Here is a 23,220-nt window from a genome sequence, read left to right as displayed (position 1 = left end):
AAACAAATGGTATAAATGTTACAAATAAATAGCGTAAATGTTATAAATTAATGATTCAAAGGCCCTGAATTAACAACTCAAACGTTCTAATTCAATGTAGTAAATGGTGTAAATTATTATTTTAAATGCTTCAAATCAATAGGTCAAACGTTATAAATTAATAGTTTAAATGGTTATAAATTAATGGTAAATTGTAAGAAAAGAATAGGTAGACACTGTAAATTAATACTTTGAATGATACAAATTAATAGCCGCAATGTTATAAATTAATAAGTTAATTCGTAAAAGTTTAATTCTTCGATCTGCATTGTACACTGGTTGAAACACAACTGACGTCGCACGAGGGTAAATGTGTTCCTTGCATACCTGTTGGTATACACGTGGCAAAGTGCCAACGGTACATCAAACAGAAACGGTTTGCAGATATCACAAATGTACCTTTTAAATGTCCTAAATAAATGGTATAAATGTTACAAATAAATAGCGTAAATGTTATAAATTAATGATTCAAAGGCCCTGAATTAACAACTCAAACGTTGTAATTCAATGTATTAAATGGTGTAAATTATTATTTTAAATGCTTCAAATCAATAGGTCAAACGTTATAAATTAATAGTTTAAATGGTTATAAATTAATGGTAAATTGTCAGAAAAGAATAGGTAGACACTGTAAATTAATACTTTGAATGATACAAATTAATGGCCGCAATGTTATAAATTAATAAGTTAATTCGTAAAAGTTTAATTCTTCGATCTGCATTGTACACTGGTTGAAACACAACTGACGTCGCACGAGGGTAAATGTGTTCCTTGCATACCTGTCGGTATACACGTGGCAAAGTGCCAACGGTCGATCAAACAGAAACGGTTTGCAGATATCACAAATGTACCTTTTAAATGTCGTAAATAAATGGTATAAATGTTACAAATAAATAGCGTAAATTTTATAAATTAATGATTCAAAGGCCCTGAATTAACAAACTCGAACGTTGTAATTCAATGTATTAAATGGTGTAAATTATTATTTTAAATGCTTCAAATCAATAGGTCAAACGTTATAAATTAATAGTTTAAATGGTTATAAATTAATGGTAAATTGTAAGAAAAGTATAGGTAGACACTGTAAATTAATACTTTGAATGATACAAATTAATAGCCGCAATGTTATAAATTAATAAGTTAATTCGTAAAAGTTTAATTCTTCGATCTGCATTGTACACTGGTTGAAACACAACTGACGTCGCACGAGGGTAAATGTGTTCCTTGCATACCTGTTGGTATACACGTGGCAAAATGCCAACGGTCGAACAAACAGAAACGGTTTGCAGATATCACAAATGTACCTTTTACATGTCGTAAACAAATGGTATAAATGTTACAAATAAATAGCGTAAATGTTATAAATTAATGATTCAAAGGCCATGAATTAACAACTCAAACGTTGTAATTCAATGCATTAAATGGTGTAAATTATTATTTTAAATGCTTCAAATCAATAGGTCAAACGTTATAAATTAATAGTTTAAATGGTTATAATTTAATGGTAAATTGTAAGAAAAGTATAGGTAGACACTGTAAATTAATACTTTGACTGATACAAATTAATAGCCGCAATGTTATAAATTAATAAGTTAATTCGTAAAAGTTTAATTCTTCGATCTGCATTGTACACTGGTTGAAACACAACTGACGTCGCACGAGTGTAAATGTGTTCCTTGCATACCTGTTGGTATACACGTGGCAAAATGCCAACGGTCGATCAAACAGAAACGGTTTGCAGATATCACAAATGTACCTTTTACATGTCGTAAACAAATGGTATAAATGTTACAAATAAATAGCGTAAATGTTATAAATTAATGATTCAAAGGCCCTGAATTAACAACTCAAACGTTCTAATTCAATGTATTAAATGGTGTAAATTATTATTTTAAATGCTTCAAATCAATAGGTCAAACGTTATAAATTAATAGTTTAAATGGTTATAAATTAATGGTAAATTTTAAGAAAAGTATAGGTAGACACTGTAAATTAATACTTTGACTGATTAAAATTAATAGCCGCAATGTTATAAATTAATAAGTTAATTCGTAAAAGTTTAATTCTTCGATCTGCATTGTACACTGGTTGAAACACAACTGACGTCGCACGAGTGTAAATGTGTTCCTTGCATACCTGTTGGTATACACGTGGCAAAATGCCAACGGTCGAACAAACAGAAACGGTTTGCAGATATCACAAATGTACCTTTTACATGTCGTAAACAAATGGTATAAATGTTACAAATAAATAGCGTAAATGTTATAAATTAATGATTCAAAGGCCATGAATTAACAACTCAAACGTTGTAATTCAATGTATTAAATGGTGTAAATTATTATTTTAAATGCTTCAAATCAATAGGTCAAACGTTATAAATTAATAGTTTAAATGGTTACAAATTAATGGTAAATTGTAAGAAAAGAATAGGTAGACACTGTAAATTAATACTTTGAATGATACAAATTAATAGCCGCAATGTTATAAATTAATTAGTTAATTCGTAAAAGTTTAATTCTTCGATCTGCATTGTACACTGGTTGAAACACAACTGACGTCGCACGAGGGTAAATGTGTTCCTTGCATACCTGTTGGTATACACGTGGCAAAGAGCCAACGGTCGATCAAACAGAAACGGTTTGCAGATATCACAAATGTACCTTTTAAATGTCGTAAATAAATGGTATAAATGTTACAAATAAATAGCGTAAATTTTATAAATTAATGATTCAAAGGCCCTGAATTAACAAACTCGAACGTTGTAATTCAATGTATTAAATGGTGTAAATTATTATTTTAAATGCTTCAAATCAATAGGTCAAACGTTATAAATTAATAGTTTAAATGGTTATAAATTAATGGTAAATTGTAAGAAAAGTATAGGTAGACACTGTAAATTAATACTTTGAATGATACAAATTAATAGCCGCAATGTTATAAATTAATAAGTTAATTCGTAAAAGTTTAATTCTTCGATCTGCATTGTACACTGGTTGAAACACAACTGACGTCGCACGAGGGTAAATGTGTTCCTTGCATACCTGTTGGTATACACGTGGCAAAATGCCAACGGTCGAACAAACAGAAACGGTTTGCAGATATCACAAATGTACCTTTTACATGTCGTAAACAAATGGTATAAATGTTACAAATAAATAGCGTAAATGTTAAAAATTAATGATTCAAAGGCCATGAATTAACAACTCAAACGTTGTAATTCAATGTATTAGATGGTGTAAATTATTATTTTAAATGCTTCAAATCAATAGGTCAAACGTTATAAATTAATAGTTTAAATGGTTATAAATTAATGGTAAATTGTAAGAAAAGTATAGGTAGACACTGTAAATTAATACTTTGACTGATACAAATTAATAGCCGCAATGTTATAAATTAATAAGTTAATTCGTAAAAGTTTAATTCTTCGATCTGCATTGTACACTGGTTGAAACACAACTGACGTCGCACGAGTGTAAATGTGTTCCTTGCATACCTGTTGGTATACACGTGGCAAAATGCCAACGGTCGAACAAACAGAAACGGTTTGCAGATATCACAAATGTACCTTTTACATGTCGTAAACAAATGGTATAAATGTTACAAATAAATAGCGTAAATGTTATAAATTAATGATTCAAAGGCCATGAATTAACAACTCAAACGTTGTAATTCAATGTATTAAATGGTGTAAATTATTATTTTAAATGCTTCAAATCAATAGGTCAAACGTTATAAATTAATAGTTTAAATGGTTACAAATTAATGGTAAATTGTAAGAAAAGAATAGGTAGACACTGTAAATTAATACTTTGAATGATACAAATTAATAGCCGCAATGTTATAAATTAATTAGTTAATTCGTAAAAGTTTAATTCTTCGATCTGCATTGTACACTGGTTGAAACACAACTGACGTCGCACGAGGGTAAATGTGTTCCTTGCATACCTGTTGGTATACACGTGGCAAAGTGCCAACGGGCGATCAAACAGAAACGGTTTGCAGATATCACAAATGTACCTTTTAAATGTCGTAAATAAATGGTATAAATGTTACAAATAAATAGCGTAAATGTTATAAATTAATGATTCAAAGGCCCTGAATTAACAACTCAAACGTTGTAATTCAATGTATTAAATGGTGTAAATTATTATTTTAAATGCTTCAAATCAATAGGTCAAACGTTATAAATTAATAGTTTAAATGGTTATAAATTAATGGTAAATTTTAAGAAAAGAATAGGTAGACACTGTAAATTAATACTTTGAATGATACAAATTAATAGCCGCAATGTTATAAATTAATAAGTTAATTCGTAAAAGTTTAATTCTTCGATCTGCATTGTACACTGGTTGAAACACAACTGACGTTGCACGAGGGTAAATGTGTTCCTTGCATTCCTGTTGGTATACACGTGGCAAAGAGCCAACGGTCGATCAAACAGCAACGGTTAGCAGATATCACAAATGTACCTTTTAAATGTCGTAAATAAATGGTATAAATATTACAAATAAATAGCGCAAATGTTATAAATTAATGATTCAAAGGCCCTGAATTAACAACTCAAACGTTGTAATTCAATGTATTAAATGGTGTAAATTATTATTTTAAATGCTTCAAATCAATAGGTCAAACATTATAAATTAATAGTTTAAATGGTTATAAATTAATGGTAAATTGTAAGAAAAGAATAGGTAGACACTGTAAATTAATACTTTGAATGATACAAATTAATAGCCGCAATGTTATAAATTAATAAGTTAATTCGTAAAAGTTTAATTCTTCGATCTGCATTGTACACTGGTTGAAACAAAACTGACGTCGCACGAGGGTAAATGTGTTCCTTGCATACCTGTTGGTATACACGTGGCAAAGTGCCAACGGTCGATCAAACAGAAACGGTTTGCAGATATCACAAATGTACTTTTTAAATGTCGTAAATAAATGGTATAAATGTTACAAATAAATAGCGTAAATGTTATAAATTAATGATTCAAAGGCCCTGAATTAACAACTCAAACGTTGTAATTCAATGTATTAAATGGTGTAAATTATTATTTTAAATGCTTCATATCAATAGGTCAAACGTTATAAATTAATAGTTTATATGGTTATAAATTAATGGTAAATTGTAAGAAAAGAATAGGTAGACACTGTAAATTAATACTTTGAATGATACAAATTAATAGCCGCTATGTTATTGTTGAAGTGGTCACCACTTATAAGAAAACTCTACATCTGGTCTTTTTAGCTTCTCAAGCACTGAAGCCATCGACAGCGCGTAGACAAAATACTGCGACGAAGTCAGACCACAAACAATAGACAAGCGACGTTGGCTTCGGCGTTTTTTTTTCAGTTATTGGGTAACACAGCTAGCGTGCGGATCTGGACCAGCTCAAATTGTATTCTTACTTATAATTACATTTATATTTAAATATATTTTCTGCCTTACAATTTATCCACTAGTTTTTCTCTACATCTAAGGTTATACATCGAATAACCTCAACAGTTATAAATTAATAAGTTAATTCGTAAAAGTTTAATTCTTCCATCTGCATTGTACACTTTTTTTTTTTTTTTTTTTTTCGTGGAGGAAACCTTCATAGGCGCCCCGCGCCCTCCGGGGAGAGAGCGCTGGGTAGTGCCGGATTCGTACCGGCTAAAACCTCCACGGTGGCCGTCCCTGGCGCATTACGGTGAGGACCCTAGAAACGCTCATTAGCATGCCATCACGAGTCCCCTCCGCGCCGAGTCCACCTCGAGTTATGCAATTATAACTAACGGCGCGATGCGCGGCCACCGCGCATCGCGCCACCTCCGACGGGCCGCCGTGCAAGACCTCCTGGTTCCCCGACCAGGCGATTTAGCGGCACCGTGGCGCCGAAGCGGCCGACGCCTAAGACACACCTGACGGCGAAGCGGTCCGAGCTCGCCTGGAAGTGGCGAGCCCCCCCCCACACCCCGCCGCCGTCCGCCTACCCTTTCGGGATGGGAATTCCGTTCTCTCTCTCGCTATCCGCCAACTCCTTCCGCAGCGTCACCTGCTCGCAGAATGTGGCGACCTCCTTCCAACTCCTCTCGTTCGCCAGCAGCGTACCAAACACCGCCGGCGGAGAGATGTCTCCCACTATCTCAGAATCGAGAGCGCTGCGAGGCAACGCCCACGAAGGACAGTGCTCCAGCGTGTGTTGCGCCGAGTCCACGCCCCCGTTGCAATGCTGCCACCGCGCATCGCGCCACCTCCGACGGGCCGCCGTGCAAGACCTCCTGGTTCCCCGACCAGGCGATTTAGCGGCACCGTGGCGCCGAAGCGGCCGACGCCTAAGACACACCTGACGGCGAAGCGGTCCGAGCTCGCCTGGAAGTGGCGTGCCCCCCCCACACCCCGCCGCCGTCCGCCTACCCTTTCGGGATGGGAATTCCGTTCTCTCTCTCGCTATCCGCCAACTCCTTCCGCAGCGTCACCTGCTCGCAGAATGTGGCGACCTCCTTCCAACTCCTCTCGTTCGCCAGCAGCGTACCAAACACCGCCGGCGGAGAGATGTCTCCCCCTATCTCAGAATCGAGAGCGCTGCGAGGCAACGCCCACGAAGGACAGTGCTCCAGCGTGTGTTGCGCCGAGTCCACGCCCCCGTTGCAATGCTGCCACCGCGCATCGCGCCATCCCCGACGGGCCGCCATGCAAGACCTCCTGGTTCCCCGACCAGGCGATTCAGCGGCACCGTGGCGCCGAAGCGGCCGACGCCTAAGACCCACGTGACGGCGAAGCAGTCCGAGCTCGCCTGGAAGTGGCGTGCCCACGCCCCCCCCCCCCCCCCCCCCCCCGCCGTCCGCCTATCCTTTCGGGATGGGAATTCCGTTCTCTCTCTCGCTATCCGCCACCTCCTTCCGCAGCGTCACCTGCTCGCAGAATGTGGCGACCTCCTTCCAACTCCTCTCGTTCGCCAGCAGCGCACCAAACACCGCCGGTGGAGAGAGGTCTCCCCCTATCTCAGAATCGACGGCGCTGCGAGGCAACGCCCACGCCGGACAGTGCTCCAGCGTGTGTTGCGCCGAGTCCACGCCCGCGTTGCAATGCTGGCAACGCGCTGTCGCCTCCCGTCCTATCCTGTGCAGACACTCACCGAAGCATCCATGCCCGGTAAGTACCTGCGTCGCCCTATAGGTCAGGGCGGGCCCGCCGCCGTCCAACCAATCGTCCCAGTTTGGTAGGACGGCCTCGACGACCCTGAGGCCAAGCGAATAGGTAGACGCTGTAAATTAATACTTTGAATGATACAAATTAATAGCCGCAATGTTATAAATTAATAAGTTAATTCGTAAAAGTTTAATTCTTCGATCTGCATTGTACACTGGTTGAAACACAACTGACGTCGCACGAGGGTAAATGTGTTCCTTGCATACCTGTTGGTATACACGTGGCAAAGTGCCAACGGTCGATCAAACAGAAACGGTTTGCAGATATCACAAATGTACCTTTTAAATGTCGTAAATAAATGGTATAAATGTTACAAATAAATAGCGTAAATGTTATAAATTAATGATTCAAAGGCCCTGAATTAACAACTCAAACGTTGTAATTCAATGTATTAAATGGTGTAAATTATTATTTTAAATGCTTCAAATCAATAGGTCAAACGTTATAAATTTATAGTTTAAATGGTTATAAATTAATGGTAAATTGTAAGAAAAGAATAGGTAGACACTGTAAATTAATACTTTGAATGATACAAATTAATAGCCGCAATGTTATAAATTAATAAGTTAATTCGTAAAAGTTTAATTCTTCGATCTGCATTGTACACTGGTTGAAACACAACTGACGTCGCACGAGGGTAAATGTGTTCCTTGCATACCTGTTGGTATACACGTGGCAAAATGCCAACGGTCGATCAAACAGAAACGGTTTGCAGATATCACAAATGTACTATTTAAATGTCGTAAATAAATGGTATAAATGTTACAAATAAATAGCGTAAATGTTATAAATTAATGATTCAAAGGCACTGAATTAACAACTCAAACGTTGTAATTCAATGTATTAAATGGTGTAAATTATTATTTTAAATGCTTCAAATCAATAGGTCAAACGTTATAAATTAATAGTTTAAATGGTTATAAATTAATGGTAAATTGTAAGAAAAGAATAGGTAGACACTGTAAATTAATACTTTGAATGATACAAATTAATAGCCGCAATGTTATAAATTAATAAGTTAATTCGTAAAAGTTTAATTCTTCGATCTGCATTGTACACTGGTTGAAACACAACTGACGTCGCACGAGGGTATATGTGTTCTTTGCATACCTGTTGGTATACACGTGGCAAACTGCCAACGGTCGACCAAACAGAAACGGTTTGCAGATATCACAAATGTACCTTTTAAATGTCGTAAATAAATGGTATAAATGTTACAAATAAATAGCGTAAATGTTATAAATTAATGATTCAAAGGCCCTGAATTAACAACTCAAACGTTGTAATTCAATGTATTAAATGGTGTAAATTATTATTTTAAATGCTTCAAATCAATAGGTCAATCGTTATAAATTAATAGTTTAAAAGGTTATAAATTAATGGTAAATTGTAAGAAAAGAATAGGTAGACACTGTAAATTAATACTTTGAATGATACAAATTAATAGCCGCAATGTTATAAATTAATAAGTTAATTCGTAAAAGTTTAATTCTTCGATCTGCATTGTACACTGGTTGAAACACAACTGACGTCGCACGAGGGTATATGTGTTCTTTGCATACCTGTTGGTATACACGTGGCAAACTGCCAACGGTCGACCAAACAGAAACGGTTTGCAGATATCACAAATGTACCTTTTAAATGTCGTAAATAAATGGTATAAATGTTACAAATAAATAGCGTAAATGTTATAAATTAATGATTCAAAGGCCCTGAATTAACAACTCAAACGTTGTAATTCAATGTATTAAATGGTGTAAATTATTATTTTAAATGCTTCAAATCAATAGGTCAATCGTTATAAATTAATAGTTTAAAAGGTTATAAATTAATGGTAAATTGTAAGAAAAGAATAGGTAGACACTGTAAATTAATACTTTGAATGATACAAATTAATAGCCGCAATGTTATAAATTAATAAGTTAATTCGTAAAAGTTTAATTCTTCGATCTGCATTGTACACTGGTTGAAACACAACTGACGTCGCACGAGGGTAAATGTGTTCCTTGCATACCTGTTGGTATACACGTGGCAAAATGCCAACGGTCGAACAATCAGAAACGGTTTGCAGATATCACAAATGTACCTTTTAAATGTCGTAAATAAATGGTATAAATGTTACAAATAAATAGCGTAAATGTTATAAATTAATGATTCAAAGGCCCTGAATTAACAACTCAAACGTTGTAATTCAATGTATTAAATGGTGTAAATTATTATTTTAAATGCTTCAAATCAATAGGTCAAACGTTATAAATTAATAGTTTAAATGGTTATAAATTAATGGTAAATTGTAAGAAAAGAATAGGTAGACACTGTAAATTAATACTTTGAATGATACAAATTAATAGCCGCAATGTTATAAATTAATAAGTTAATTCGTAAAAGTTTAATTCTTCGATCTGCATTGTACACTGGTTGAAACACAACTGACGTCGCACGAGGGTAAATGTGTTCCTTGCATACCTGTTGGTATACACGTGGCAAAATGCCAACGGTCGAACAATCAGAAACGGTTTGCAGATATCACAAATGTACCTTTTACATGTCGTAAATAAATGGTATAAATGTTACAAATAAATAGCGTAAATGTTATAAATTAATGATTCAAAGGCCCTGAATTAACAACTCAAACGTTGTAATTCAATGTATTAAATGGTGTAAATTATTATTTTAAATGCTTCAAATCAATAGGTCAAACGTTATAAATTTATAGTTTAAATGGTTATAAATTAATGGTAAATTGTAAGAAAAGAATAGGTAGACACTGTAAATTAATACTTTGAATGATACAAATTAATAGCCGCAATGTTATAAATTAATAAGTTAATTCGTAAAAGTATAATTCTTCGATCTGCATTGTACACTGGTTGAAACACAACTGACGTCGCACGAGGGTAAATGTGTTCTTTGCATACCTGTTGGTATACACGTGGCAAAATGCCAACGGTCGACCAAACAGAAACGGTTTGCAGATATCACAAATGTACCTTTTAAATGTCGTAAATAAATGGTATAAATGTTACAAATAAATAGCGTAAATGTTATAAATTAATGATTCAAAGGCCCTGAATTAACAACTCAAACGTTGTAATTCAATGTATTAAATGGTGTAAATTATTATTTTAAATGCTTCAAATCAATAGGTCAATCGTTATAAATTAATAGTTTAAAAGGTTATAAATTAATGGTAAATTGTAAGAAAAGAATAGGTAGACACTGTAAATTAATACTTTGAATGATACAAATTAATAGCCGCAATGTTATAAATTAATAAGTTAATTCGTAAAAGTTTAATTCTTCGATCTGCATTGTACACTGGTTGAAACACAACTGACGTCGCACGAGGGTAAATGTGTTCTTTGCATACCTGTTGGTATACACGTGGCAAAATGCCAACGGTCGACCAAACAGAAACGGTTTGCAGATATCACAAATGTACCTTTTAAATGTCGTAAATAAATGGTATAAATGTTACAAATAAATAGCGTAAATGTTATAAATTAATGATTCAAAGGCCCTGAATTAACAACTCAAACGTTGTAATTCAATGTATTAAATGGTGTAAATTATTATTTTAAATGCTTCAAATCAATAGGTCAAACGTTATAAATTAATAGTTTAAATGGTTATAAATTAATGGTAAATTGTAAGAAAAGAATAGGTAGACACTGTAAATTAATACTTTGAATGATACAAATTAATAGCCGCAATGTTATAAATTAATAAGTTAATTCGTAAAAGTTTAATTCTTCGATCTGCATTGTACACTGGTTGAAACACAACTGACGTCGCACGAGGGTAAATGTGTTCCTTGCATACCTGTTGGTATACACGTGGCAAAATGCCAACGGTCGAACAATCAGAAACGGTTTGCAGATATCACAAATGTACCTTTTACATGTCGTAAATAAATGGTATAAATGTTACAAATAAATAGCGTAAATGTTATAAATTAATGATTCAAAGGCCCTGAATTAACAACTCAAACGTTGTAATTCAATGTATTAAATGGTGTAAATTATTATTTTAAATGCTTCAAATCAATAGGTCAATCGTTATAAATTAATAGTTTAAAAGGTTATAAATTAATGGTAAATTGTAAGAAAAGAATAGGTAGACACTGTAAATTAATACTTTGAATGATACAAATTAATAGCCGCAATGTTATAAATTAATAAGTTAATTCGTAAAAGTTTAATTCTTCGATCTGCATTGTACACTGGTTGAAACACAACTGACGTCGCACGAGGGTAAATGTGTTCTTTGCATACCTGTTGGTATACACGTGGCAAAATGCCAACGGTCGACCAAACAGAAACGGTTTGCAGATATCACAAATGTACCTTTTAAATGTCGTTAATAAATGGTATAAATGTTACAAATAAATAGCGTAAATGTTATAAATTAATGATTCAAAGGCCCTGAATTAACAACTCAAACGTTGTAATTCAATGTATTAAATGGTGTAAATTATTATTTTAAATGCTTCAAATCAATAGGTCAAACGTTATAAATTAAATGTTCGAATGTTGTAAATAAACAGCTTAAAGGAAAATTAATGGCTTAAATGTTGTAAAAATGTCTAAAAAAATGGATTTGGAAATTTGTTTAATTAATTCACATGTTCTATAAAAAAAAGACAGAAGAACGAGAAGCCATTTAACCACCTGCGATTTACAAAAACTTTAGTAGACCAGTTAAGAGGAGATATTGGACAACCACGAGATCGAGCTTCGACATCGACTGCTAATTGTGATGAAATTCGGTTAAATGGAAAGCTCCATGTAATTTTAACAAGAACAAAAAAGTATTGTTATGTGTGTTCTTACCGAAACAAAGCAGGAGAAAGACGCGAAACAACTTATTATTACGATACTTGTCCCGACAAGCCAAGGATGCATCATGGCAGACGTTTTATAAATTATCGTAATAAAAAGATACAAAAAAATATTAAAAAATTATACTTTCAAAGATGTAAATATATATGAATTATTAAAATATAATGTCTTTTTAAATTAATTTTTATATAAAATCATTTTATATTACCTACAATACACTCGTCACATACGCGCAAAATTGTCTCGAGCTGCTGCTACGACCAACCGAAAAGGCGGTCGAGTACAAAGGGTAGTTTAAAAGTTATAAATTATTGTTCCAAATGTATTAAATTTACCTTTTGCGGACGAGTGTCGGCAAATAGCTGCCCAAGTCTTTTTACCGTTGCGGACGCGTGTCGACATATAGCTGCCTGAATCTGTTCACAGTTCCGGACAGTTATTTAGAAATGGCTGGCGTACTTCTATTTTTCTGAGCGATAATCTTATGCGTATTTGGGCATGGGTATAATAAACTAAACAGTATTATGTTATGAAGATTTTAGATCTTCAAAAAACTTATCTTCCGTTTAACGTAAACTTGCGATGCAGGATGATAGTCGAGTCAGAACAAATTTCAATCTTTCAATGGCATTACCAGATGAATCACAAAGCTTTTTATATATTTTTTACAATACCTTATACACGATGCCTAAAAGTTCCAGAAAGAACATGTTCGATAGTAATAATAGTGGTGACGAACATTATTTTGAACCTGACAAGATACGCGGCCCCGTCCGCAAAGGATTAATAGTTTAAATGTTATAAATTAATGTTCCAAATGTTACAAATTAATAGTTTAAATGTTATAAATTAATATTTTAAATATTGTAAATTAATAGTATAGGATTATTTATTCAGAAATATTAGAAATTAGGATTTCCAATGATTTCTATTCTATATGATAAATTTAGTGATAGATGGATCTACTTACAGTGGATTAAACAGGAAACGATGGTTATTTAACGTGAACTTAATGTAGTAATACGATATAACTAAGACAATTAGATTGATAATTAATAACTCACAACTAATAGTTTACAACTCATGACAACTCGGCAACTCTGTCTCGACTCAACTTTCTCAGCTCAACTCTCGACTCGCAACTAACTACCTCCTCACAATTCGACTATCAATTCACGACTGCCGATTAACTTGCCTTTCTTCCTTAAGCATCCCTTTGTTCTTCTCATACCCCCACCACGTACGTGTTCCGTAACCGTCCGCGATCCTGATCACGTCGCCTTTTTCCGCGTAATTACTAGACTGAAGGACCGACGACACATTGATGGGCCGCTTGGCCCATTGAAGTTTCCCGACCCTTTCGGCCTGTCGGCACTTAGGCTCTCTCGCAAAATTGTTTATAGTTCACCCGATATTTCTTAGACAATCTGACTACGATACTACAATAGTTTATATGTTTCAAATTAATAGTTCAAATGTTAATAAATTAATCCATTGAATTAGTTAATAAATTAATAGTAAATTGTTAGAAAAGAATAGTTTAAATGTTGTAAATTAATAGCTTGAATCTTACAAATTAATAACGCAAATGTTGTAAATTGATAATTTAATTCGAAAAAGTTCAATTCTTCGATGTTCATTGTACGATGTCATCCAGTCGTGTGTTCCTTGTATACCTGTTGGTATACACTTGGCAATGTGCTAATGTTCTGTCAAAAGAAGATTGTAAAAAGATTATCAGTTGAAAAGTTTATTATAAAGGCATTATTATAAACGAGGAGATTTATAGTCGATAGTAAACTATTCTAGTAATTTCGAATAAAGTTAACACGTATAGAAGACCCAACCAACGTATTACCCTTCTTATGCTATCGCATCGACATTGTCCTTTAGTTCCCTGACTTTCACGTACTATGTGTCTAAAATATGTATACATATGTACATATGAATATAGTTCGAAATAAGTATTTAGCGACTTTTAAGTTCTTTGTTACTTATTAAAGGATGGAAACAGTGCGTTCTTGTGGTTGCAAGGGAATAAGATCTTGTCTTCTCTGCGAAACTGAACATAAGATTGTGAAACCCAATCTTAAGACTCATTTTGAGGTTATGTCCCAAAAGTTTGTCTTTTTTACAAATAAGTTTTCTATTATGTTATATACTTGGACAATTAATTTATTTGGTAGCATTGCTATTTTTAATATTTTTTATGAAAGATTTAAATTATTTATTTATTATTTAATTTATCCGTCAATGAAACAAATGATTTTCTAACGCAAGTATGTAATTTTTAATGTAGGCAGTATGTAGTAATGTAGGCAAAGTTACTGTTTTATGTACAAAATATGAAAGGTAACATTGTTATTGAACTAGATAATTTACTTTTTTATTAAATTTATACACATAACATTTAAAATTTGTTTCTATGTCTTATTAACTATTATGGATTATAATATTTTAGAAATGTTCCAGTTATGTATATTGTCCAAACTGTGACAAATCGTGGCCTGGTTGGGATGTTGATCTTTACAAAAATCATCCGTATCATCGAGGAACAGCCATAGAATTTCCTGGTGTATATATAAAGGTATTTACTTACCTGTATCCGATACATCCTTCCATTAATTAATTTCTAATTCATGGTAATATTATTCGTTAATTTTCCCTTTCAAACTAATTTACATTTAAGAATATAACAAGAGATTATCAACCATCAATTATAAAAAAAGAAGTAAGATTTTTTAGTGAAGAGAACTTGATAAAAAGTATTGTTAGAATAATAATTTTATTATTATTATTTATATTTGAGATAATATTCGTAAGAAATTAATATTAACCTATTGTTTTATATTCACTTTTATACAAAGCTAGATTTTCTAAATCCTTGGGAAATTAATTCATTGAAGAACGCGCTTGAAAAAATACCTTGGGAAGTTTCTCAGAGTGGAAGAAGGAAACAGGTATTTCAAACAGTATAATATATAACTACATTTATTATTATAAAATTTTGAGATATCGATAAAGTTTATTAATAGATAAGATAGGAAGATTTAAGACATAATTTAAAAACTCCAGAATTTTGGTCCAAAATGCAACTTCAAGAAAAGAAAGCTTCAGTTGGGTTCCTTTGATGGTTTTCCAAAGTCTACTCAATTTGTGCAACAAAAATTTTGCCAAGTACCCATGCTTAATAATTTCCAAACGGTAGAACAATGTACTTTAGAGTATGATCCGCTACGAGGAGCTTCAATAGATCCACATATCGATGACTGCTGGATTTGGGGTGAAAGAATAGTTACTGTGAATGTCATGGGTAACTCAGTTTTAACAATGAGTCCTTACCATGGTCCAGATACAAAATATAATTTAGAAAGCGTTGCAGAGTATTCCACTATACTCGAAGGCTTCGAATTTGATACAAATGATAAAAATGAAAGTAATAAAGATATCGTTGTAAGGCTCCCAATGCCAGAGGGATCGCTTATGATTCTTTATGATAGTGCAAGGCAAGAAATTTTTCTTACAGACATGGCGAATTAGTACTTAAACATCTATATCGTATTATATTTCTGTAATTGTTTGGCAAATTTAGTTATACAATTATTTTAATTGTCAGGTACAACTTGAGAAAGTATTTTATAACATAGATAAAATAGAATATAATGAATGTGAATTTTATTGCATTATTTACGTAATTACTAGATTCTCTTCTATATTTTTTGTAGGTATAAATGGGAACATTGTGTTTTAAGAGAAGATATAACTTCTAAGCGAATTTGTTTGGCTTATCGCGAATTAACTCCTCCATATTTATGCACCTCAACAAATAATGAAATAGTCAAAGAACTCTTAAAGAGAGCTTCGGTCTTTCAATGAAGTGTGACTAAGGTTTGAAAATAATTTATTCCAACAAAGTATGTAATATAAAATTTGTACGAAATATTTGTACGTTTCATTATGTATTATGAAAATATATTAGATCCTTCTATATATATATATATATATATATATATATATAAGTAAATATAAGCATATATATATACACACATATATATCTACAGCTACAGTTTTATAGAAACGTAATAATAAATGAAATTAGATATCTACTATTAGGTATTTAATTTCTAAAAGAAACTGACGAAAAAAAGTATTAAATTTAGAGCAATATATAAAAATCGATCTTCATTAACAAGAAATGAAGAAGGGAATATGAAAAATAATTTTCATTACAAAATAAAGATATTGACTTTTAGAACTTCAAAAAATTGAAAGATACTATTTTAATATAAATAAAATTATTTCATATTAAGAATGCATAACAAAAGTAGAGAATTCTATGAATTCTTCAAAGGTTCAGAGGACATGTAAACAACAGGAAAAGTGGTAAAGGGATCTGATTTTCCCAATGGTTGGTAACCATTAACTAAACTCTCTCTTAATTCCCATCGACGTCTCTCCCTTTCTGTTTTTTGTCTTCTAATTGCTCGGCCTAGCATACAGGCGAACATTATTCCAGTTAACTAAAAATAAATTAGAATGTATGAAATGCTCAATTAAAACCGAAAAATTACATTTTTATTGATATGCCAACTAATTTAAATTTATTTTAGATTTGTTACAATATCAAACTGTAATAAAGTATATCTTAAATTATATGTCGAATTAGGAATAAACATAATAAATACTAACCTGAATAAGAGCAATGGCTACAGCTCCAGTACCAATATAAAGGGCACTCCTGTGAATGATAATTGAAAGATGTTTGATACATCCAGTTACATAAATATTTTTATTATCTCTCGGAGGACAAGATAAAGGAATAGTCATTCCTTGTTCTTCCCAATCTTCGTATCCATTGTATCCACAACAATAGAGCTGTTGAATAATATATTCTATTATGTAAACAACATTTGTTAAATGTTTAACAAATCAGTAATTTTGACAGATGACAATTATATAATGTAGAAAAGGAACAATTTTAGAAATATCTTTGAAACATTCTGTTTTAATTTTACAAAAACGTAACGAGATTGATTTAGTCCCTGCTTGTGCAAATAACTAGAAATATCTATTTATATATATATAAATTAGTTGTTTTTATATATGTATATGTATCCTAGAAATTGAAATATTACTTTTGATTGTAGAAAATCAATGGCACTCCTAGCTTCGTCACTTTTTTCATATTGATGCATGGTCGCATTAATTTTGTCAGCAAGAAGATTTTTTATTCCATCTTGAAGAGCATAAGCTGCAATCCCAGCGATCAGTTCCAAGACAAGAACTAATGAAAGCGATACTGCGAACTATGCAATTATAGTAATATATTTTTATTATTTGTTACATATTAAATAAGAAATAAACAAATTAGTATTAGATAAATAAATTTAATAACGGATAAAATTGTTCCAGCAAAGTCGAAATATATAAAACAGAAAGAGAGATAATATAAAATTTATCAAATTTTAATATACGATACCTTCACATAATACAGAAAAAGAAATATTAGGATGCTCACCACAAGAACCATACAGGTGCTCTCTCTAAGAGCTCCGCAACAACCCAGGAAAGCTATTATAAAAACAAATATCCCAACAACGATTAAGAGGGTTGCTGGAGAAAAATAGCTAGGATCCAAAAAATGGGAGAAATCTTCATATACAGCATAAATTGTTGTTCCAATGGATATTATCATTATCCCCGTTAACTATAAATAAATAATTTCTATTATAATTTTATAAAAAATGTAGGATTTGTAAATTAATATCTGGGTCTATAACATAATATTATAATAATATAAGTGAAAAATATTACTGGAGAAAATTAAATTATTTTTATATTTTTATTTTAAATTACGAACTTCTATTCCATATATAGATAATTAATTGCAATAACTATTTTACTAAGAATTATTAAAGCATTCATAGTAGTTGAGTACTCTATCAAATTTTTACTTATATACATATATATAATGTATTTTCATATCAATGAAATTGAACGTAAAATTCCTAACTGATACTTAAAAATGTGCACACATTGGTATTTTATATAGATATAGATAAATACATGATTGGATTTCAATATTTCATATATATTTGTTAATTTTTAACGTCAATGACAAAGTATTTGGCATTGTTGATATTATTATAATGTCGCCGATGATAATATCAATTCTTTATGTTCCAAATTTTTTTATTTTTAATATGATTTAAGTAGACACACCCGTACAAAGTAGAGTCGAGTAGAGTCGAGTCATCGTCGAAAGGGCTTTCATTGGAACCGACAATTAAGGTATGATGTAACTCCTTTACTATAATACAGCTCTATCTAATTTTATTATAATCACATCCGTGCTTTATATAAAGTACATCTTTCGTTAACATGAAAAGTTTATATTCTTACAAACATTCATTGTTCGTACTGAATTTTAAGAAATGTAAGATATTAAAATTATTATACACGTAAAATCTAACAATACAAACAAATGTTAAAACAAATTTTATTTTCTTTTTCTTTAGCGATATACTACGATACTTATATTTAATCATAGAGCAACAATCATTCTTGCAATAACTTTAATGATTTGGATGATAAAAATATTTGAACCTGCAACTTCCAAAGTGATTTAAAAAATTCATTTCCCTTATGCACTATTAATAGTATATGCATAAAAATGCAACGGGAAATAATAATAAATTATACATCGGTAAAATAAAAATTTTGCATGAAAGTTTCACTGATTGTCGTATAATTATTTTTTTAGTAAACGTAAAGTTCGGTTAACAAAATTTTGTACGTTAGCATTTTATACGCCTACGATATTGTAGTACAATATGCAGAAAAATCTAATTTTCTAACAAATCTGGGAAAACAATATGCATCACTTTTCACGTGATCTCCTCTAGATATTACAAAATATTGAACAAAATGTTTAATTTACGCTATATAAAAATTAGCAGTTAGCACGCGTAGCAAAAATATTACAAAAATATTAATTTCAGTTAAACAAATTAATTAGAACTTTTGCAATTTATATGTGCATCTGAGTTCTTTATTACAATTTCATTTTCAAAAACAAAAGCACGAATTTCATCGTTATTCCTAAAATAGACGGAACATTTTAAGAGACAGCGAAAAATGATATAATAATCTAGATTTTATAGTATAATGGAGGAAAATGTTAAAATTACCACTTCTAGGTTAATGTTATTTTAGATTGAATAAAATTCCCGTTACATAAAGAAGGAAGTAGTCAAAGATATTTATTTTTTAAAAACTCAATGAATTAATGATATCAGCTTTTAAAAGTTACGAAACGTGTTAATGATACTAATGTGGTTGTATTTAAACGATATTTGCGCAGTATGTAGGTCGTACAAATATATGTATGTCCATCAAATAGGGGCTGTCGAACCCCTTATCGTATAATATCACTTAAAAAGTGTGTACGTATTTTTCCGCTGAATGCAACATTTTACAAGAAAGAAAACAGTGGAATTCGCTTATCGTTACCAATGAGACTACAAGAATATCTGAGCTGATAAGACAAGTCATTTACGTTTGCAAGATAACGATTACCAATTCTGATGCCAATCGCGGAGAATGAGAATTTTCATTCTATCACGAAACAGCAGATCTATTTCATACAATTTTTTTATCGTTGAACAATGAAACCACATTATTTCCGTTCTATAAAGGAGCAAATTTCCGTAGCTAGTAAAATTCATATCCTAGTATCTTGATGATTTTTATTCATATAGAAAGTAAAAAATAAGCAATGTATTGTGTATCGCTGTTTTTAGGTTATGTATTGCTGTTCTTTCTTCTTGTTTTCTTTTCCTTTTTTAATTTATCGGTTGGCCGTTGTATGGAGTTTGTCGAATGCAAGCGAGTAAGAAAATGACGAAAGAACGGAAGAGGGGGCAAGGGATAAACATTGATGGTTCGCGACGTTGCAGACTTACTGCACGGTAATAATTCATCGGGGACGACCTCACCTAGCCGATATCGATCCTCTTGTACGTCTGAACAACAGAGTAGATCTATGATCCGCGTCTATATCGAGGGTCGACCTAACTTGTTGAATCTTAGGGCCGAGTATAGGGAAAATTGACGTCGCCATGGTTATCGTCGTAGTCAACCTCGACCCCGTTTATCGTTCTCATTTTTTCCTCGCGATTCGATTAACGTGTACTTACTTATTACTTGCCCATTTAATCGCATACATTTCAGGATGCAACTACTCAAGTTTCCGTTGCACGCATAAATATACATGCAAATACATTAGCCAGCGATTTGATCAACAACTCACTAAGATACAGACGGCTGAAAAAAGTAAAATTCACGGATCTAATGTAAAATAATTAATTAATTACACAATAAGTCTATTCCTGAAGGATTACTAAAATAGGTGGCACCTTCTCGCACGTTATACTAACGTAGATCACATTTATTAAATTACTATTATAGGTCAATTGTTACCTTACATACTAGGTTAGCCGATTATTTTCAAATATCTTGAATTATTTTGGTATTTTGTTCGTTTTTTTATAACAATTTTATAATTGATATATGATTGATCGTACCTTATTGGAAATTATATATGTATTATACTCCATATACTACATAAAGATTTGTCACTTTATGCTTGTGTGAATATCTGTTTGAAGGAAAATAGTGAAACAAATAGAAATATGTGAAAATAAATAAATTGCATTATTTCTACCTAGCATTTGTTACTATTTTCCTATTTATTTGTTTCGTATTTATCCATAAATGTTTCAATATGTATACATAATATATATACCGACGGGAAGGTTACGTTGCATTAATTATCATCACTTTGATTAATTCGTAACTTGTTACTCGATTAATTAATTAAAGATTAAGAACGCAATATCGGTGGAAAATTATAAATAACGCACGAGGATGCATTTAGAATCGGAAAGAAAATGAGAAAAGTGAACAGTTGAATTCACGATTAAATTGATACGATAAATGGATGAAAAGAAATATTAATATCGATATGATCGAACGAATATTTATTTGGTTAATGGTCGAGGTAGAAATCGGTTTTGTACGTATCTAATAAACGCGACGTATGTTCTTCGAAGGATAGGCGAAAAGAGAATAAAAGAATGTGGCTACAGACCACAAAGAGGGAGTTAACCGCGCAAAGCAGGTACTTGATGCAACGTAGGCCAACGTCGAGGTGTGTGGCAGCCATTTTGGTGTCCGAGAATCCTCTTTCACGCAGGTGCACTACGGAACTGAACGTGGAAACACCTAAACTTGATTCGATGTATCGTATTATCTACTGATAAAGCGGCATACGTACCGACGACACACGTAGCGCTGCTTACTTGTTTTTATAAGCATCTATCCGTTTATTTTCTTTCTCTCTATATCTCTCTCCTTTCCTTCTCTTTACTCAACACCTATTCGTCCTTGTCTGTTTTTGTAGGTATTCGCGGAAACACACGTTATAATAAATATAATAGTTGACTAAACAAAATCATTAAATCGTGAAAAGAAAGATTAATTCTGCTGCGAGCTTCGACTAAAGAATTTGATTCAATACGGTAACACACAATTTAGAATTTCCTATCGTAATATTATGTCATCGTTATCGTCACTGTAGCAATAGAATTTTCGATGTTTTCGATTCTTCCTAAACTATGGTTCCCGATTTAATATAAGATCGCGTAACAGAAATATGAGTTCGTGGAAATTTTTGCAACTGCCGCAAGACCAGTGAAATGAAAAATATCAATCATCTGTCATTAAGGGGTCAAAGGTTCAAGAATTCATCAAGTTATTAATCAACATAGGTATAAAACACCAGCTTTTTAAAAAAATCGTTTAAATGGATTTTTGCTTGGAATTAGGATAGAATTTTCAGCAATTTCTAAAATTTCCTTTTTACATAAACATGAACACGCTTATAACACTTTATATGTACTACATGTTTGTTGCAAAACGACGTCTTTGTCATTGACGATTGAATTCTGAAGAACGTTGATATATTTATGTTATGCTTCTTATATTCTATGTATATAACGGGATTTGCGTAAAATTTTCCGGGTAAAATGAGGATGTGAATGGAGAAAGTTTCAAAAGCGCTGATCTATGATAATAGTAAGTCTTAGTATTCAATTTCAATGGGACCATTTTCAACTTTTATTTTCTTTTTCTTTTCATTAATTCACCTTATAGTTACAGTTTATCCATTTGTCATTAGAAACTACTTGTAGATTTTACATACTCTCAATCGTTTACATCCATTCTTTCACGTACCATTCACTCCCACACCCCTTTGCATGATGTATTGTATATAATATTATTCATAGTATTCGATATATAGTATATTGCATAATTAAAGCTTAAAGTTATAAATTGTTCATAATATTTAATTATGTAACAAGATTTATCAGTCAATTGCCGCTTTACTAGTGACATTATCGATTCGATATTTATGTTTCAAACTGTGTTTTTTATATCTCCCTTGTAACAATACTAATATTCAGAGATTTTCAACTTTTATTGTATGCTTAAATATAGCTATATATATCACGTAGGTCACGTAATCATCAAATTTACATCGTGTGACATTTAGGAAAATGCTAGGCATCAAGCTGTAACATAAAGAACCTGCAAATGGTCGGCATTGGCACATCGACCAGCCGCTACGCCCATGCGTGAAAACATAGATCATGACTCATGCGTCCTATTATGTGGGTATGTAATTCAGCACACGTTCATTATTCATACACTGAAAAGTATTACGAACCGTGCTTGATTTTATTTCAAACCAAGAACCTTTTCTTCGCTCAAGTTCCCTTTAAGCTGCTTTCAATAAACTTACATGATTCAACTGGAAACGACCAGTAAAATAGCAATTATCTTATACAAGTAATAGAGTAGGTTGCCCGAAACTAAACCATAATATACATAGAAACAAAGAAGAACTATGTCAAATATGTGATGGAAAAAAAAGAACAAAATTGATGGGAAAAATTGTAAAAGACAGCCCAGTGGCAAATTCTGTTAGATGTTTTTCTGTTTTTCATTTATATTACTTTACAACATCGAACAAATAATGTTTAAATTAAAAATGTATTTTTTTCTCTTCGTGCGCATATATTC

The 23,220-nt window shown here is 32.4% G+C and overlaps 2 protein-coding genes and 1 long non-coding RNA gene across 4 annotated transcripts; 2 read left to right on the top strand and 1 right to left on the bottom strand.

Annotated features, from left to right (window-relative positions):
* Nucleotides 1-13,750: 13,750 nt before the first annotated feature.
* On the top strand, nt 13,751-16,004 carry LOC138188872 (alpha-ketoglutarate-dependent dioxygenase alkB homolog 4). Of its 2 annotated transcripts, XM_069131010.1 has the most exons (6): nt 13,751-14,181; nt 14,537-14,662; nt 14,943-15,035; nt 15,151-15,388; nt 15,458-15,581; nt 15,801-16,004. In XM_069131010.1, the coding sequence occupies exons 1-6, from the start codon at nt 14,080-14,082 to the stop codon at nt 15,949-15,951; spliced, it is 834 nt and encodes a 277-aa protein (XP_068987111.1). In that variant the 5' UTR covers nt 13,751-14,079; the 3' UTR covers nt 15,952-16,004. The 2 variants fall into 2 exon arrangements, with proteins under 2 accessions (XP_068987111.1, XP_068987110.1); XM_069131009.1 differs by having other exon boundaries at nt 13,755-14,181; nt 15,151-15,581.
* A 336-nt stretch (nt 16,005-16,340) lies between these two features.
* LOC138188873 (CD63 antigen-like) lies at nt 16,341-21,409 on the bottom strand. The gene is made up of 5 exons (XM_069131011.1): nt 21,227-21,409; nt 17,594-17,782; nt 17,211-17,381; nt 16,765-16,950; nt 16,341-16,595 (listed from the first exon to the last, which is right to left on the bottom strand). The coding sequence occupies exons 1-5, from the start codon at nt 21,299-21,301 to the stop codon at nt 16,410-16,412; spliced, it is 807 nt and encodes a 268-aa protein (XP_068987112.1). The 5' UTR covers nt 21,302-21,409; the 3' UTR covers nt 16,341-16,409.
* Nucleotides 17,264-17,685, top strand: LOC138188877 (uncharacterized). Its single transcript, XR_011175724.1, has 2 exons — nt 17,264-17,394; nt 17,488-17,685. It is a non-coding gene; the product is annotated as an uncharacterized LOC138188877 (long non-coding RNA).
* Nucleotides 21,410-23,220: the final 1,811 nt, after the last annotated feature.

The sequence above is a fragment of the Bombus flavifrons genome, chromosome 17 (genome assembly GCF_040668555.2).
Source record: "Bombus flavifrons isolate JBK064 chromosome 17, iyBomFlav1_principal, whole genome shotgun sequence".
NCBI classification, from domain to species: Eukaryota; Metazoa; Arthropoda; class Insecta; order Hymenoptera; family Apidae; genus Bombus; species Bombus flavifrons.
The sequence above is the reverse complement of the archived record's forward strand: the minus strand, read 5'-3'. Positions and strand labels throughout refer to the sequence as shown.

What these genes read in the sequence shown, in the direction of transcription:
- LOC138188873 (XM_069131011.1), bottom strand. Translation starts at nt 21,301, where the DNA reads ATGGCTGCCACACACCTCGACGTTGGCCTACGTTGCATCAAGTACCTG. An exon ending in GCACCTGTATGGTTCTTGTG is followed by an intron (nt 17,382 to 17,593) that starts GTGAGCATCCTA and finishes ATAATTGCATAG; the next exon opens with TTCGCAGTATCGCTTTCATT. An exon ending in TAGCCATTGCTCTTATTCAG is followed by an intron (nt 16,596 to 16,764) that starts GTTAGTATTTAT and finishes ATTTATTTTTAG; the next exon opens with TTAACTGGAATAATGTTCGC.
- LOC138188872 (XM_069131009.1), top strand. Translation starts at nt 14,080, where the DNA reads ATGGAAACAGTGCGTTCTTGTGGTTGCAAGGGAATAAGATCTTGTCTT. An exon ending in ATCTTAAGACTCATTTTGAG is followed by an intron (nt 14,182 to 14,536) that starts GTTATGTCCCAA and finishes ATAATATTTTAG; the next exon opens with AAATGTTCCAGTTATGTATA. An exon ending in ATTCTTTATGATAGTGCAAG is followed by an intron (nt 15,582 to 15,800) that starts GCAAGAAATTTT and finishes TATTTTTTGTAG; the next exon opens with GTATAAATGGGAACATTGTG.